General features: G+C 47.7%; 2 protein-coding genes across 2 annotated transcripts in view; both read left to right on the plus strand.

Annotated features, from left to right (window-relative positions):
• LOC131382597 (uncharacterized) overlaps positions 1-5,297 on the plus strand; it is a 13,920-nt gene extending 8,623 nt beyond the window's left edge. The window contains exons 4-5 of the mRNA XM_058434954.1: positions 4,077-4,200; positions 4,313-5,297. Of these exons, the coding sequence (XP_058290937.1) occupies positions 4,077-4,200; positions 4,313-4,509 (321 nt within the window). The 3' untranslated portion in view covers positions 4,510-5,297. The remainder of the gene's footprint in view (positions 1-4,076; positions 4,201-4,312) is intronic.
• Positions 5,298-9,893: 4,596 nt separating this feature from the next.
• On the plus strand, positions 9,894-14,163 carry LOC131382596 (paraneoplastic antigen-like protein 8C). The gene has a single exon (XM_058434953.1). The coding sequence runs from the start codon at positions 10,471-10,473 to the stop codon at positions 11,083-11,085; it is 615 nt and encodes a 204-aa protein (XP_058290936.1). The 5' UTR covers positions 9,894-10,470; the 3' UTR covers positions 11,086-14,163.
• Positions 14,164-15,557: the final 1,394 nt, after the last annotated feature.

The raw sequence follows: 15,557 nt of genomic DNA on the forward strand, positions 1-15,557 counted from the left end.
AAGAAAGAAAACTCATTTGGCAAGGCACAGTGGCTCATACCTGTAATACCAGCACTTTGAGAGACTGAGTCAGGAGGATTGCTTGAGTTCAGGAGTTTGAGACCAGCCTGGGCAACATAGTGAGACTCTGTCTCTACAAAAAAAAAAAAAAAAATTAAGTTAGCTAGGTGTGGTGGCATGCTTCTATAGTCCCGGTTACTCAGGAGGCTGAGGTGGGAAGATTGCTTGAGCCTGGGAGGTTGAGGCTGCAGTGAGCCATGACTGCGCCACTGCATTCCAGCCTGGGTAACAGAGCAAGACCTATCTCAAAAAAAAAAAAAAAACTCACTAGCTGTGTGGCCCCAGATAAGTGATTTAACCTCTCTGGTCCTCAATTTTCCTGACTATAAGATACAGGAACTATTCAATAAATACTTGTTGAATGAATAAATGATTGAATCAATAAAACATCTAACTCATGGACTGTTGTAAAAATTAGCTGACTTAGTACACATGGAAGGCTTAGAATATTTTAGTATGCCCTATGCAAAAGTTAGCAGTTACTACTTTTTAAAATAGTATTATTTGTGGTTATTATATGCATCCATCAAGATTTCTCTCAAATGTCACCTTCTGCGGGGAGCCTTCCCGGATGAGACCAGACAGATGAATTCCTTTATGGAGAATTAATCAGAGACGTTGAAGAGTGAATTAATAAAAAGTTTACTCATACAATAATGATGTCAGTCAGGCATCTCAGGGCCTCCAAAGGACTTTATGCGGTTCTCTCTTTAAACTCTAGCAAAACATGTTCCAGGAAAACTAAGCCCACTTGATATATTCTGTATTCTACACCCCACACCAGGTTCGGAACACATCGTGGTAATTATAGGGCTTCTCTCCCTGCCTGTAAACAGACTGAGCTAGCCTGTCGTAACCACTAGACTGAGCTCCTCAAAGCAGAGCCTGTCTCACTCACTCAAGTATGCCCAGCACGTTACCCAAGCCTAGAACAAGGACACTTCTCAGTAAATCTTGGTGGATCAAATGAATGAACCGTTCTCTTCCCTTGCTTCTCAATTTGGAACATGCATAAGCCCAGGGATATGCAGTGGAGTGTAAAGGATTCATAAACTCGTGGCAAATATTTTGGACCAACAATTTTACTTCATCTTTGGAAGGAAAACTCATCTTTGTATTAAAATGGTCATGTCATGGAGTCGAATGTGATTTTTTTTTTTTTTTTTTTTTGAGACAGAGTCTCACTCTATCACCCAGGCTGGAGGGCAGTGGTGCGATCTCAGCTCACTGCAACCTCCACCTGCCAGGTTCAAGTGATTCTCCTGCCTCAGTCTCCCAAGTAGCTGGGATTACTGGTGTGTGCCAACACACCCGGCTAATTTTTGTATTTTTACCAGAGATGGGGTTTCGTCATGTTGGCCAGGGTGGTCTCGAACTCCTGACCTCGGGTAATCCACCCGCCTCGGCCTCCCAAAGTGCTGGGATTACAGGTGTGAGCCACCATGCCCGGCTCGAATGCAAAATTTTTTATGACGAAATTAGACTTAAAAGAAATCTCTGTGGAAGAGCTGGTTCCTAAAACCCCTAAATGAGAGGGCACATTTCCCTTGTTTTCTCTCTATTGGAAAACCTGAAAAGTAATATGTTAGTGCAACTGATGTTTATAAAGGAAGAGTCATGGTTGTTCAGGATCGGTCGGTGTTAAACAGAAGGAGGTCTATGAGCCACACGGGATAAGAAACGTTATGTGATTGGATCTTAGACAATTGTGGGTGAATCTGGGGGAGGTGAGGACCCAGAAAGGGATGGTGGTCAAAACTAAAACAAGATAAAGATATCATCTCACCCCAGTTAAAATAGCTTATATCCGGTCAGATGCGATGGCTGACGCCTGTAATCCCAGCACTTTGGGAGGCTGAGGCGGGCAGATCACCTGAGGTCGGGAGTTCACGACCAGCCTGACCAACATGGAGAAATGTCTTCTCTACCAAAAATACAAAAAATTAGCCAGGCGTGGTGGCGCACGCCTGTAATCCCAGCTACTCATGAGGCTGAGGCAGGAGAATTGCTCAAACCTGAGAGGCAGAGGTTGCAGTGAGCCAAAATTGCGCAATTGCACTCCAGCCTTGGCAATAAGAGTGAAACTCCGTCTCAAAAAAAAAAAGCTTATATCCAAAAGACAGCAAAGAACAAATGCTGGTGGAGAAAAGGGAATCCTCATACTCTGTTGGTGGGAATGTAAATTAGTACAACCACTATGGAGAATAATTTGGAGGTTCCTCAAAACTAAAAATTAAGCTAAAAATTGATCCTGCCATCCCACTGCTGGGTATATACCCAAAAGACAGGAAATCAGTAGCTTAAGGAGATCTCTGCACTCCCATGTTTGTTGCAGCACTGTCCACGACAGCGAAGATTAGGAAACAACCTGAGTGTCCATCAACAGAAGAATGGATACAGAAAATGTGTTGCTTATACACAATGGAGTACTATTCAGCCATGAAAAAGAATGAGATCCTGCCATTTGCAAAAACATGGATGGAACTGGAGGTCATTATGTTAAGTGAAATAAGCCAGGCACAGAAAGACAAACTGCATGTTCTCATTTATTTGTGGGAATTAAAATAATCAAAACAATTGAATGAGGACAGGCACGGTGGCTCATGCCTATAATCTCAGCACTCTGGGAGGCCGAGGTGGGTGCTGAGGTTGCAGTTGAGGTCAGGAGTTCCAGACCAGCCTGGCTGACATGGTGAAACCCCATCTCTACTAAAAATACAAAAATTAGCCAGGCTTGGTGGCGCATGCCTGTAATCTCAGCTGCTAGGGAGGCTGAGGCATGAGAATCACTTGAACCTGGGAGGCAGAGGTTACAGTGAGCCAAGATCGCACCATTACACTCCAGCCTGGGCGACAGAGTGAGACTCCCTCTCAAAACAAAACAAAACAAAACAAAACAAAACAGTTGAACATATAGACAGAAGGTTACCAGAGGCTGGGAAGGGTCGTTGGGGGGATGGATGGGGGAGGTGGGGATGGTTAATGGGTACAATACACAACACAAGTAGAAAGAATGAATAAGACATACTATCTGATAGCACAACAGGATGATTATTGTTAATAATAATAGTACATTTCAAAATAGCTAAATGAATGTAATTGGATTGTTTGTCACACAAAGTTCTTAAGGGGATGGTGACCTCATTCTCCACAATGCGATTATTTCTCATTGCGTGCCTGTATCAAATATCTCATGTACCCCATACATATATACAGCGACCATGTACCCACACAATTCAAAATTAAAAATTAAAAAATAAACTATATTCGTGATGGCAAAATAATAATAATAGTATAGGGTTGGCAGGATCTTGTTTAAAAGTTACTGAGGCTGGGCGTGGTGGCTCATGCCTGTAATCCCAACACTTTGGGAGGCCGAGGTGGGAGAATCACTTGAACTCAGGAGTTCGATACCAGCCTGGGCAACATAGAGAGACCCTTATTTACAAAAAAAAAAAAAAAAAAGTTACTATCCAGGGAGCGCTAGGGTTGCTGGAGGAGGAGTGTATCAAAGTTTTTTTTTCTGTGACTAGTATTGGGTTTTAAGTCTCTGTAGGTCAGTCTGCTGGGCAATTTAGAAACTGAACCGGGACAGGGAGGACAAATTGGAACCTACAAGGACAATCTAGGCCAGGTGCGGTGGCTCATTCCTGCAATCCCAGCATTTTTGGAAGTCGAGGCAGGCGGATCATTTGAAGTCAGGAGTTTGAGACAAGCCTGGCCAACATGGTGAAACCTCATCTCTACGAAAATACAAAAATTAGCCGGGCATGATGGTGGGTGCCTGTAATCCCAGCTACTCAGGAGGCTGAGGCCGGAGAATCACTTGAACCCAGGAGGTGGAGGTTGCAGTGAGCAGAGATGGCGCCATTGCAGTCCAGCCTGGGCAACAGAGCGAGATTCCGTCTCAAAAAAAAATAATAATAATTAGAATCCTTGAAGACAAACTGGAACCCCCGCCCCCCACCAACGTCTCTTTTCCCACCTTCAACCTCAATTCCACGCTTGACCTGCAGGGGAAGCTGGTGCCCTTCGCCCCCACAGAGCTGCTCCGGTGGGTGCTGGCCCCAAGTTCACCGACGCTGAAAAGGAGACCGGCAGGAGCAGGTGGAGTCCCAGAGGCTGCCCCAAGCCAACAAGGTGAGCCCACAGACCAGTCACGAAATGCATGAGCCATGTGGGACCCGTACCCTGTGCAGACCTTCTCACAGCACCAGCCGCTGTGTAAATCTAATGCACATTTCTCTTTTAGACAACTCTAACCAACAGCCACCTGCAGAAAGCTATTCTAGGACACACAGGCCCAGCTTAGCTAAACTGGCACTGAACAAAATCAGCATACAGCCGAGAGAGGGAACTGTCATCCAGAAACTTCACGATGGAACAGGAACTAAGCCACGTGACACAATATGGGACCCCTTTCTCAGGGAACTCCATGGTATTGTATAATGTTAAATCTGTGCGCCCAAGAGTCAGGGTGCTGAGGCGGGAAGTCTAGCTTTGCCATTCACTGGCTGTGTGACCTTAGGTAAGTGAATTAACCTCTCTGATCTTCAGTTTTCCTGAATATAAAACCGGAGTCATCAGGCCTGGCGCGGTGGCTCACTCCTGTAATCCCAGCACTTTGGGAGGCCAAGATGGGCAGATCACGAGGTCAGGAGATCGAGACCATCCTGGCTAACACGGTGAAACCCCATCTCTACTAAAAATACAAAAAAATTAGCCGGGCATAGTGGCAGGAGCCTGTAGTCCCAGCTACTCGGGAGGCTGAGGCAGGAGAATGGCATGAACCCGGGAGGCGGAGCTTGCAGTGAGCCGAGATCGTGCCACTGCACTCCAGCCTGGGTGACAGAGCTAGACGCCGTCTCAAAAAAAAAAAAAGTGCCCATGTCATAAGGTTGTTGTGAAATGAAACAATGTGTACAGAGCTGAACCTGGTGCGGTGCACATTGTCTGGGCTTGTGGTGGACTTTACTGTGTTTCTATTATTTCCAATTCCCCATTACTTGTTCCTGCTCTGTAATCTAACCTATGCTGACTGATACATAATGCCAACCAATGAATGTTAAAACCAACCTTAGTAGTAGTAGTATTTGTGGTAGTATCATTATTAGCAATATCATTTTTTTTTTCTTTGAGACAGAGTCTCCCTCTATTGCCCAGGCTGGAGTGCAGTGGGGTCATTTTGGCTCACTGCAGCCTCTGCCTCTAGGTTCAAGTGATTCTCCTACCTCAGCCTCCCGAGTAACTGAGATTACAGGCGTGTGCCACCATGCCTGGCTAATTTTTGTATTTTTTGGTAGAGACTGGGTTTCACCATGTTGGTCAGGCTGGTCTTGAACTCCTGACCTCAAGTGATCCTCCCGCCTCAGCCTGCCTAAGTGCTGGGATTACAAGGGTGAGCCACCATGCCCGGCCAACATCATTTTCTTTTTTTTTGAGACAAATTCTATGTCCCCTAAGCCGGAGTGCAGTGGCACAATCATGACTCACTGTAGCCTCCACCTCCTGGACTCAACCAATCCTCCCACCGCAGCTCCCCAAAGTAGCTGGGATCACAGGCACCATGCCTGGCTAATTTTTTGATTTTTTTGTAGAGACAAGGTCTTACTATGTTGCCCAGGTTGGTCTCAAACTCCTAGGCTCAAGCGATTCTCCTGCCTCGGCCTCCCAAAGTGTTGGTGGCACAGGGTGTGAACCACCATGCCCAGCCTCAAATTTTTGAAACGTAGAGTTGAACAAATAAAGCATATCTGAAGCCCCATTTCCACTGTTTAGGCTTCTAATCTGTGGCCTCTGATTTAAACATATTCTTCTAACAAACGGACCTTCCCCAAGGCATTACCCAAGGTCATCGTAACACTCCCCACTTTTCCTGAGACACTGCCCACATGCTCAGTGACATACCCACGCTAGCCATTCAGTGCTGGCACGCATGGATGCCAGGGGTGCCATTGCAAAGTGCTGAGTGCAATGTGTCACAGAGAGGTGAAATATGGAGTTAAGTTGATTCCCAGTTAGATGGACTTGTCACATTCTAGGTCAGTTCCTGATCCCTGCTAGTCCTGCCCTCAAGATCAAGCAGTCTACCTGTCCAGTCTCCAGTCTGCTCCCAGGAGGACTCAAAGGAGGAGGCACTGAGAATTGAAGTGTCTTTGAAATTTGAGAGAGACAACCGGGCGCAGTGGCTCACGCCAGCAATCCCACCACTTTGGGAGGCTGAGGTGGGAGGATCACTTGAGGCCAGGAGTTCAAGACCAGCCTGACCAACACAGTGAAACCCAGTCTCTACTAAAATACAAAAATTAGCCGGGCTTGGTGGCATGCCTGTAATCCCAGCTACTCGGGAGGCTGAGGTAGGAGGATTGCTTGAACCAGGGAGGTGGAGATTGCAGTGAGCTGAGATCGCGCCACTGCACTCCAGTCTGAGTGACAGAGACTTTGTCCCCCCCCAAAACAAAACAAAACAAAAAAATTGAGAGAGAGAAGTTTCTCAGTAGGTAATAAACCTACTGTACTGCCTCTGTTGTAAAAAAGAATCAGCTTATGGCCGTAACAATTATGAGACGTGAAAAAGACAAAACAAAATGTTGTGTGTGGCAAACTCATGAGTCTTTCTGTGGTAGTTAAGCTGTCTTTTGGGATGCAACTTACAGAAAATAAAACTCAAATCAGCTTAAAACAATCCTGATAATGTCCAACATATATAAAGAATTACAACTGGGGACCAGGTGCAGTGGCTCATGCCTGGAATCCCAGCACCGAGGGATGCTCAGGTGGGCAGATCACTTGAACTCAGGAGTTTGAGACCAGCCTGGGCAACCTAGCGAGACCCTAGCTCTACAAAAAATACAAAAATTAGCTAGGTGTGGTGGCGTGCGCCTGTAATCCCAGCTCTACTGAGGAGGCTAAGGTGGGAGGATCCCTTGAGCTTGGGAGGTGGAGGTTGCAGTGAGCCAAGATCGTGCTACTGCACTCCAGCCTGGGCGACTGAGCCAGATCCTGTCTAAAAAAATAAAATAAAAAAAATAAAGGTCAGGCACGGTGGCCCCGCCTGTAATCCCAGCACTTTGGCAGGCCGAGACGGGTGGATCATGAGGTCAGAAGTTCAAGACCAGACTGGCCAAGATGATAAAACCCCATCTGTACTAAAAATACAAAAATTAGCTGGGTGTGGTGGTGGGTGCCTGTAATCCCAGCTACTCGGGAGGCTGAGGCAGAGAATTGCTTAACCCAGGAGGTGGAAGTTGCAGTGAGCCGAGATCACGCCACTGCACTCCAGCCTGGGTGACAGAGCGAGACTCCATCTCAAAAAAAAAAAAAAATTACAGCCATGCACAGTGGCTCATGCCTATAATCCCATTACTTTGGGAGGCAGAGGTGAGAGGATTGCTTGAGTCTGGGATTTCAGGACCAGCCTGGGCAACATGGTAAGACGCCATCTCTACAAAAAAAATTTTTTTAAGTTAGCTAGGCGTGGTGACATATGCCTGTAGTTCCAGCTACTCAGGAGCCTGAGGTGGGAGGATCACTTGAGTTCAGGAGTCTGAGGCTGCAGTGAGCTATGATTGGGCCACTGCACTGCAGCCTGGGTGACAGAATGAGACCCTGTTTCAAAAAAGAAAGAAAGAAAGAAAGAAAAATTACAATTCAATAAGAAAAAAGATGACAATCCAATAGAATAACAAGTGAAAGACTTTAGCAGACTCTTCACAAAACAGAATATCCAAATGGCCAATAAGTATCTGAAAATAAATTCTCAATTTCATTGGTTATCAGGAATATTCAAATGTAAAACACAAGATTTCACACAGAAGATTACTCTGATGAGATACATACCAGAATATCCAAACTGAAAAAGCCTGATAATATCTAGTATTGGCCAGGTACGGTGGCTCATGCCTGTAATCCCAGCACTTTGGGAGGCCAAGGTGGGTGAACCACCTGAGGTCAGGAGTTCGAGACCAGCCTGACCAACAGGGCGAAACCCTGTCTCTACTAAAAACACAAAATTAGCCGGGTGTGGTGGTGTATGCCTGTAATCCCAGCTACTAGGGAGGCTGAGGCAGCAGAATGGCTTGAACCCGGGAGGCGGAGGTTGCGGTGAGTCGAGATCGTGCCATTGCACTCCAGCCTGGGCGACAGAGGAGGACTGTCGAAAAAGAAAGAAAGAAAGAAGGAAAGAAAGAAAGGAAGGAAGGAAGGAAGGAAGAAAGGAAGGAAGGAGAAAGAGAGAGAGAGAAAGAAAAGAAAAGAAAGAAAGAGAGAGAGGAAAAGAAAAAAAGAAAGGAGGGAAGGAAGAAAGAAAGGAGGCAGGGAGGGAGGGAGGGAAGAAAAACAAGGAAGGAAGGAAATAAAGAAAGAAAGAAAGGAAGGAAGAAGGAAGGAAGGAAGGAAAGAAAGAGAGAAAGAGTTTGTCAAAGAAAGAAAGAGAGAGAGAAAGAGTTTGTCATGCTTCCAAGACAGCCTCCTGCAGCGCCTATACTTAGTCTTTCATGTCTAGGAGGAAAGAGAGAGTCTTCCTCCTCTTACCAGTTGCAGAAATCCTTACCTTCATTATGATTGGACTTACTGAGTTCACGTATCTAACCTTTAATCAGTCTCAGAGAAGAGGGGCATATTAGGCACTAATTGCTTTTTGTCCAGGTTACCTGGGTGACCATTTCTGAACCAATCACTGTGGCAAGGAGGTGAGATTATGCTAATTGGTTCAAGCCAATCAGGGCTTACCCCTGGAACTGGGGGTATAAAGGGTGTCGACCTAACCCAAATGTTTTGGCTTTATTAATGGGGACTGGGGAGGAGAGGAATAGACATTGTGGATGTCATCACATGGGGGAGACATTTCTTATTTATTTTTAAACATTTATTTGAAACAACCATAAACCTACAGAAGAGTTGCAAATATAGTATAAAGAATGTTTTCACAGCCAGGTGTGATGGCTCTGGCCTGTAATCCTAGCATTTTGGGAGGCCGAGGTGGACGGATCACCTGAGGTTGGGAGTTCAAGACCAGCCTGGCCGACATGGTGAAACTGCATCTCTACTAAAAATACAAAAATTAGCTGAGCATGGTGGCGCATGCCTGTGATCCCAGCTACCTGGGAGGCTGAGGCAAGAGAATCACTTGAACTGGGGAGGCAGAGGTTGCAGTGAGCCGAGATCGGGCCACTGCACTCTCGCCTGGGCAACAGAGGGAGACTTCATCTCAAAAAAAAAAAAAAAAGAATGTTTTCTCCCCTGAAGCATTTTGAGTGTAAATAGTCATATTGCTCTGAATATTATAGTATGTGTGTGTCCTACATGCAAGAACATTCCACTGTAAAGACACACTTGTTCCCTTTGATGAGTATTATATGGGCAGGTACTTGGAGACAACGTGATTGTTCACATTCCTCACCAAACTTTGCATTCATGTACTTATATCTACATCAACTCATAGATTCTAATTTTATTCAAAGGGTTATAATCTGTTACTTTCATTTTTAACGTTGATGCTCAAATTGTCCTAGGGTTGGCCAGTGGGAGCCTTTCAGGCTGGTTCCTGTGTCTTTCCAGGTGTTCTCATCTTTTTTTTTTTTAAGCACTTCCTTACTTTCTGACCCCAAAAGATGCCCCGGGTGCCTCTTGTACATTCGCTGTCCCCTCACCCCTGGAATCAGCTATTATTCAAAGGAGAATCGCGGGCGCTTCTGATGGCTGGTGGCCGACCCCTCACCTCCGAATGACCCCCTCAGACTCTTGATTTCAATGCGGCCAGTCGGCCAATGGCAGAGGCGATGCTCCAGCGGTTGCCATGGAGACCGCCAGGCCGCAGAGCGGAAGGAGGTGGTGACGTCACTGCGGGAGCAAGTGCAGCGGCCACCTCCTCGTCCTAGTCCCGCCACAGGGCACTGAGGGCAACCTCTGGGCCAGCGGTGAGGGACGCGCCTCCCTGCCTGCCAGGGCCCCGCCTACGACACTCCGTTGGCTGTTGCCCCAGGGAGATCAGCAGTCCCAGATCCGGAGAGACTGTTGGGGCCTGCGAGACCTTTGGAGGCCACGCCAAGAAAGGGGAAGCATCATCTTCAGACCCTCCTTGGTGCAGCCTTGCCCAGGACCCGGGAGCCACGAGTCAGGTGGCAAACACGGCCTTCTGCTTCTCCAGCACTCGTAAGTCCCTGGGAATCTTCGAGCCCACTCAGAGGGAGCCACAGAAGCCCCGACGTTGCACAGCCCTGCAGGCAGGGGCTGGGGGCATCCTTCACTGAGCTGGACGAAGGGGTCCTGGGAGCAGCCTCCGGCCCCTGAGGCCTCACTCTCTCGTAGCCTTTGGGAAGGAATCGCGGCATCCTGGATAATTTCGTGGATTCCCGAGGCAGCTCAGGTGTCCACCAGCGGGCATACTGCTGCCTCAAAGAGTTGGGCAAGATGCTGTTCGGGGTGAAGGACATTGCACTGTTGGAGCACGGGTGCAAGGCCCTGGAGGTGGACAGTTACAAGTCCCTGATGATCCTGGGGATCCCAGAGGACTGCAACCACGAGGAATTCGAAGAGATTATTCGGCTGCCCCTCAAACCTCTAGGCAAGTTCGAAGTGGCTGGGAAGGCCTATCTGGAAGAAGATAAATCCAAGGCGGCCATCATTCAGCTGACGGAGGACATCAATTACGCCGTGGTCCCCAGGGAGATCAAGGGCAAGGGCGGTGTGTGGAGAGTGGTCTACATGCCCCGGAAGCAGGACATCGAATTCCTGACCAAGTTGAACCTCTTTCTGCAGAGCGAGGGCAGGACGGTGGAGGATATGGCCCGGGTCCTGAGGCAGGAACTGTGTCCCCCAGCCACAGGCCCCAGAGAGCTGCCTGCAAGAAAGTGCTGTGTGCCTGGGCTGGGGCAGAAGCCGGAGGCTGGGGCCACCGTCCGGATGGACGCGGTGCCACCTCTGGACTCCTCCGAGAAGGAGAGCAAGGCTGGAGATGGCAAGAGGGGCAAAAGGAAGAACAAGAGAAACCGCCGGCGGCATCACGCCTCAGACAAGAAGCTGTGAGGTGGTGGCATCGGGTGGGCGTGGGGAGTGTCTGAGGGGGTGTGAGTGATGACTGTGGGAGGGTAGGTACCACCTCAGTACGTTTAAGGAGTGCGAGTGAGTGTGGGTAATGCAAGGGAGGGTGGGAATGACTCTAGTGAGTGGGTAACTTTGGAGTAAGAATGGGTATCATTTGGATAGCACAGGTAACATCTGACTAGTGCGAAAGAGGTGGATATCTTTATCTGAGTTAACTAACTTGTGGGTTACATCTGAGTGAGTGTAGTTAACGTCTGGGTGCCCATGGCTCATTTATTCATCCTACAGATATTTATTGCATACCTACTATGTTCCAGGTACTGTTCTAGGAGCTGGGGATATGGAAGGGAGTAAACTCAATAAAAATCCCTGCCTTCATGGCACTCAGAGTAAGTGGGTAATATTTGAATTACTTGGAGACATCGGAGTGAGCGTAGGTAGCATTTGAGTACATGTGGGTAACAGCTGAATGATCATAAAATCTGGTTGAGTGTGGATTGCTCGTTCATCCATGTATCCATGCAACCAACAAAATTTCCTGAGGACCTACAGTGTGCCAGGCACTGGGGATACAGAAGGGGAATAAATAGACCAAAACTTTGCCCGTGACTCTCATAGTAGCTATTTGAGTAGGTGCGGGTAACATTTGGGTTACTTGAATACATATTAGTGAGTGTGGGTAGCATTAGAGTGTGTGGGTGGCATCCGCGTATAATTGAAAGTAGTTGTGGGTAATATCTGAGAGTGTGCGGGTAACACCTGAATATGTGAATGGGTATCATTTGAGTAGATAAGAGTAATTTCTAAGTGAGGAAGGGTCTCAAAGACCCACAAACATCTTCCGCCAGCAGAGAGAGCCCGCGGGACCAGCCGCGCAGGCGCAGTCGGAGCCAGTAGCCAGCAGCGCGTCCGACCGTTGCTATGGAGACCACAGGCTACCCGCCCCCCGCCCCCCCCAGGCGCCTGCGCCCTTTGCAGAAAATGGAGGAGGGGGAAACGGTCCTGGATTCCAAGGTTTTGCAGATCTCTTCCTGGAGCTGAAGAAAACTCACGCAGATCCAGGAGGAACGTGTCAGGGAGATCCCTACTCGGGAGAAGGGCCGCCATCCTCCTTCGGCTGTCACCCGCGGCCTGATTCTGGGGACAGCCTCTCTTGCTGGGGGGAGGCGGGCGGCACGGACCCCTCTAGCTTTGCGCCCTCCTGGAAATCCTGTTATTGCAAAGTCTAGAGCCGTTTTCTGTGTTTCAAAAGCATGTACCCTGAATGTACCTCTGGCACAAACTTGTTCGGAGTGGGCCACCCTGTTTTGCGCATGTCAAGCAGAAACCATGGCTGAGAGTGAGTTGCCTGCTCCCCACCTCTGAGGAACTCAGTGATCTGTGAGCGGCTCTTGAAAAGCTGTCGCCTTCTCTACACGCCGAGTCTCTCTTACAGAATTGGTAAGAAGCAGGACCCTTCTGCCCCGATTGGCGCCCGGGTTGAGGGTGTGAGTCTCCCCAAGTTAAATTCCAGAAGCTCTGGCTTGGTGAGGAGGAGTGAACTCCACTCTCTAAAGAAGAGGCAAGGCTTCTGGGCAATGGTCCAAAAGGAGGTAAATAATTAAGAGGCCATTTTCAAGAGTTACCAATGAACGACGTTAACACTGAGGTGAAGAAGAATTTTAAAAATCAGGTAAAATCCAAATACATGTGAGTAGGCAGATCTTTTGCTCAGAGACAACGGACCTGTCGATTTGCAAACTTGTTAGTTCAAGGATCTGCAAAGGTTTGAGCTGAATCTCTTTTCAAAAATGTAACTTACACACAACACAAAGACTCAGCCTACCAAATTGTAATGTCAGAGACTCCTAATGTCTTTTTTTTTTTTTTTTTTTGAGACAGAGTCTTGCTCTGTCACGAGGCTGGAGTGCAGAGGTACAATCTCAGCTCACTGCAACGTCTGACTCCCTGGTTCAAGCGATTCTCCTGCCTCAGCCTCCCTAGTAGCTGGGACTACAGGCACACACCACCATGTCCAGCTAAATTTTGTATTTTTACTAGAGAAAGGGTTTCACCATGTTGGCCAGGATGGTCTCAATCTCCTGCCTCGGCCTCCCAAAGTGCTGGGATTGCAGGTGTGAACCACTGCGCCTGGCTTCTCTGTTGATTCTTTTTTTTTTTTTTTTTTTTGAGATGGAATCTCCTTCTGTAGCCCAGGCTGGAGTGCAGTGGCGCGATCTCGGCTCACTGCAACCTCTGCTTCCTGGGTTCAAGTGATTCTCCTGCCTCAGCCTCCTGAGTATCTGGGACTACAGGTGCACACCACCATGCCTGGCTAATTTTTGTATTTTTAGTAGAGACAGGGTTTCACCATATTAGCCAGGATGGTCTGGATCTCCTGACCTTGTGATCCGCCCACCTCAGCCTCCCAAAGTGTTGGGATTACAGGCGTGAGCCACCACGCCCGGCCTGATCTTTCTATTCCTTGTAAATGCCCGGCCTGGGCATACCCACTCGCAGAATATTGTACTACTGCGTTCGTTGCTGCATCCCAGAGTCTGAGCTTGAATAAATGCTACGAAAGCCTCCAGCGTGTTTGTTGCATGCTGCTCTCCCATCAAGGCATAGTCGTTGTATAATAAGGGATAGTGTGACATTTCTTATCATATTGCAGCATGAAGACTGTATTTTGTGCTTATTGTGGATTTCAGGGGTATAACATGTATATTTGTGATACACAACATGCATGGTTGTTCAATGTTGCCCATGAAATCAAAATCCTACCACTTCTCTTTCAAGATTTTCTGGACCAAAGTGTATCCTGGGACTCCAATGCAAGTTGTCATGCAAAACTATCACCATTTGAAGCTACGTAGCTGAGTGAAGACATCACTGGTAGGGCAAATCCCAAGCAAAAATTCACAAGTCAATTGAATGTGCCGGCTGTTGGAGGGCTGCATCCGGCTTCTGTAAACCCCTAATTTCAAAAGAGGGTGCAGCTAAAACTCTTCATTGTTCTTTGTGATTGAGATGCTGTTTTGTACAAATATGAACCCATAAAATAAATGTATGCTAATGAAATCATAGTCTGCCCCTTGACATATGGGGGGGAAATCCATGTAAGATTTAATTTGGAAAAATGATGTGGCTGCTAAAACAAGTACTGAAAACTGCTTCCATGGCCTGAAGTTTTCCAGGACTGCATTTATTTATTTATTTATTTTTTTGAGACGGAGTCTCGCTCTGTCGCCCAGGCTGGAGTGCAGTGGCGCCATCTCGGCTCACTGCAAGCTCCGCCTCCCGGGTTCACGCCATTCTCCTGCCTCAGCCTCTCCGAGTAGCTGGGACTACAGGCGCCCGCCACCACGCCCGGCTAATTTTTTGTATTTTTAGTAGAGACGGGGTTTCACCGTGATCTCGATCTCCTGACCTCGTGATCCGCCCGCCTCGGCCTCCCAAAGTGCTGGGATTACAAGCGTGAGCCACAGCGCCCGGCCGACTGCATTTATTTTTATTTTTATTTACTTATTTATTTTTGAGACAGAGTCTGTCTCTGTTGCCCATGCTGGAGTGCAGTGGCATGATCTTGACTCACTGCAACCTCTGCCTCCTGGGTTCACACTATTCTCCTGCCTCAGCCTCCCGAGTAGCTGGGACTACAGGCACCTGCCACCACGCCTGGCTAATTTTTTTGTATTTTTAGTAGAGACAGGGTTTCACCGTGTTAGCCAGGATGGTCTCGATCTCCTGACCTTGTGATCTGCCCGCCTCTGCCTCCCAAAGTGCCGGGATTACAGGTGTGAGCCACCGCGCCCGGCCGAAACACAGCTTTCTTTTATCCTACGGACTTCTCAGGATGTCAGGCCATTTTCCAGTGGCTGATGTGAAAGGTGAAACAATTTAACTGAAATAAAAACAGTAACAGCTATCTTGTGTTCCAGACACTATGCCACATTCCTTCATATCATTAACCCATCATATCCTGCCAACCCTGTGAGGTATGGCCCTATAGGTCCACAATCCCTTATAAAAACCCTCAGCCAGATGTGGTTTCAGGGGTATATGTGGTTCAGAATTCAGAGTTTTGGATTTTAGAAAAATGACACAGTGACTATACCTTATATTGCAGAATTTACTCCCCAGGGGGATGGGGGAAGCCCTTATAATCCCATCAATACTTCTGTAGTGGGCTAGGTGCAGTGGTTCACGCCTGTAATCCCAGTACTTTGGGAGGCCAAGGTTGGAGAATTGCTTGAGGCCAGGAGTTCAAAACCAGCCTGGTCAACACAGCAAGACCCCTATCTCTACAAAAACTAAAAAAAAAAGAAAAAAAAAAAATTAGGCACGGTGGCATGCACCTGTAGTGCCAGCTACTCTGGAGGCTGAGGTGGAAAGATCGCTTGAGGCCAGGAGATCCAGGCTGCAGTGAACTGTGATTGCACCACTGCACTCCAGCCTGGATGACAGAGTGATAC

The sequence above is a fragment of the Hylobates moloch genome, unplaced genomic scaffold (assembly GCF_009828535.3).
Source record: "Hylobates moloch isolate HMO894 unplaced genomic scaffold, HMol_V3 SCAFFOLD_129, whole genome shotgun sequence".
Lineage (NCBI taxonomy): Eukaryota > Metazoa > Chordata > Mammalia > Primates > Hylobatidae > Hylobates > Hylobates moloch.

Excerpts from the sequence above, each read along its gene's own strand:
- LOC131382596 (XM_058434953.1), top strand. The coding sequence starts at position 10,471 with ATGCTGTTCGGGGTGAAGGACATTGCACTGTTGGAGCACGGGTGCAAG.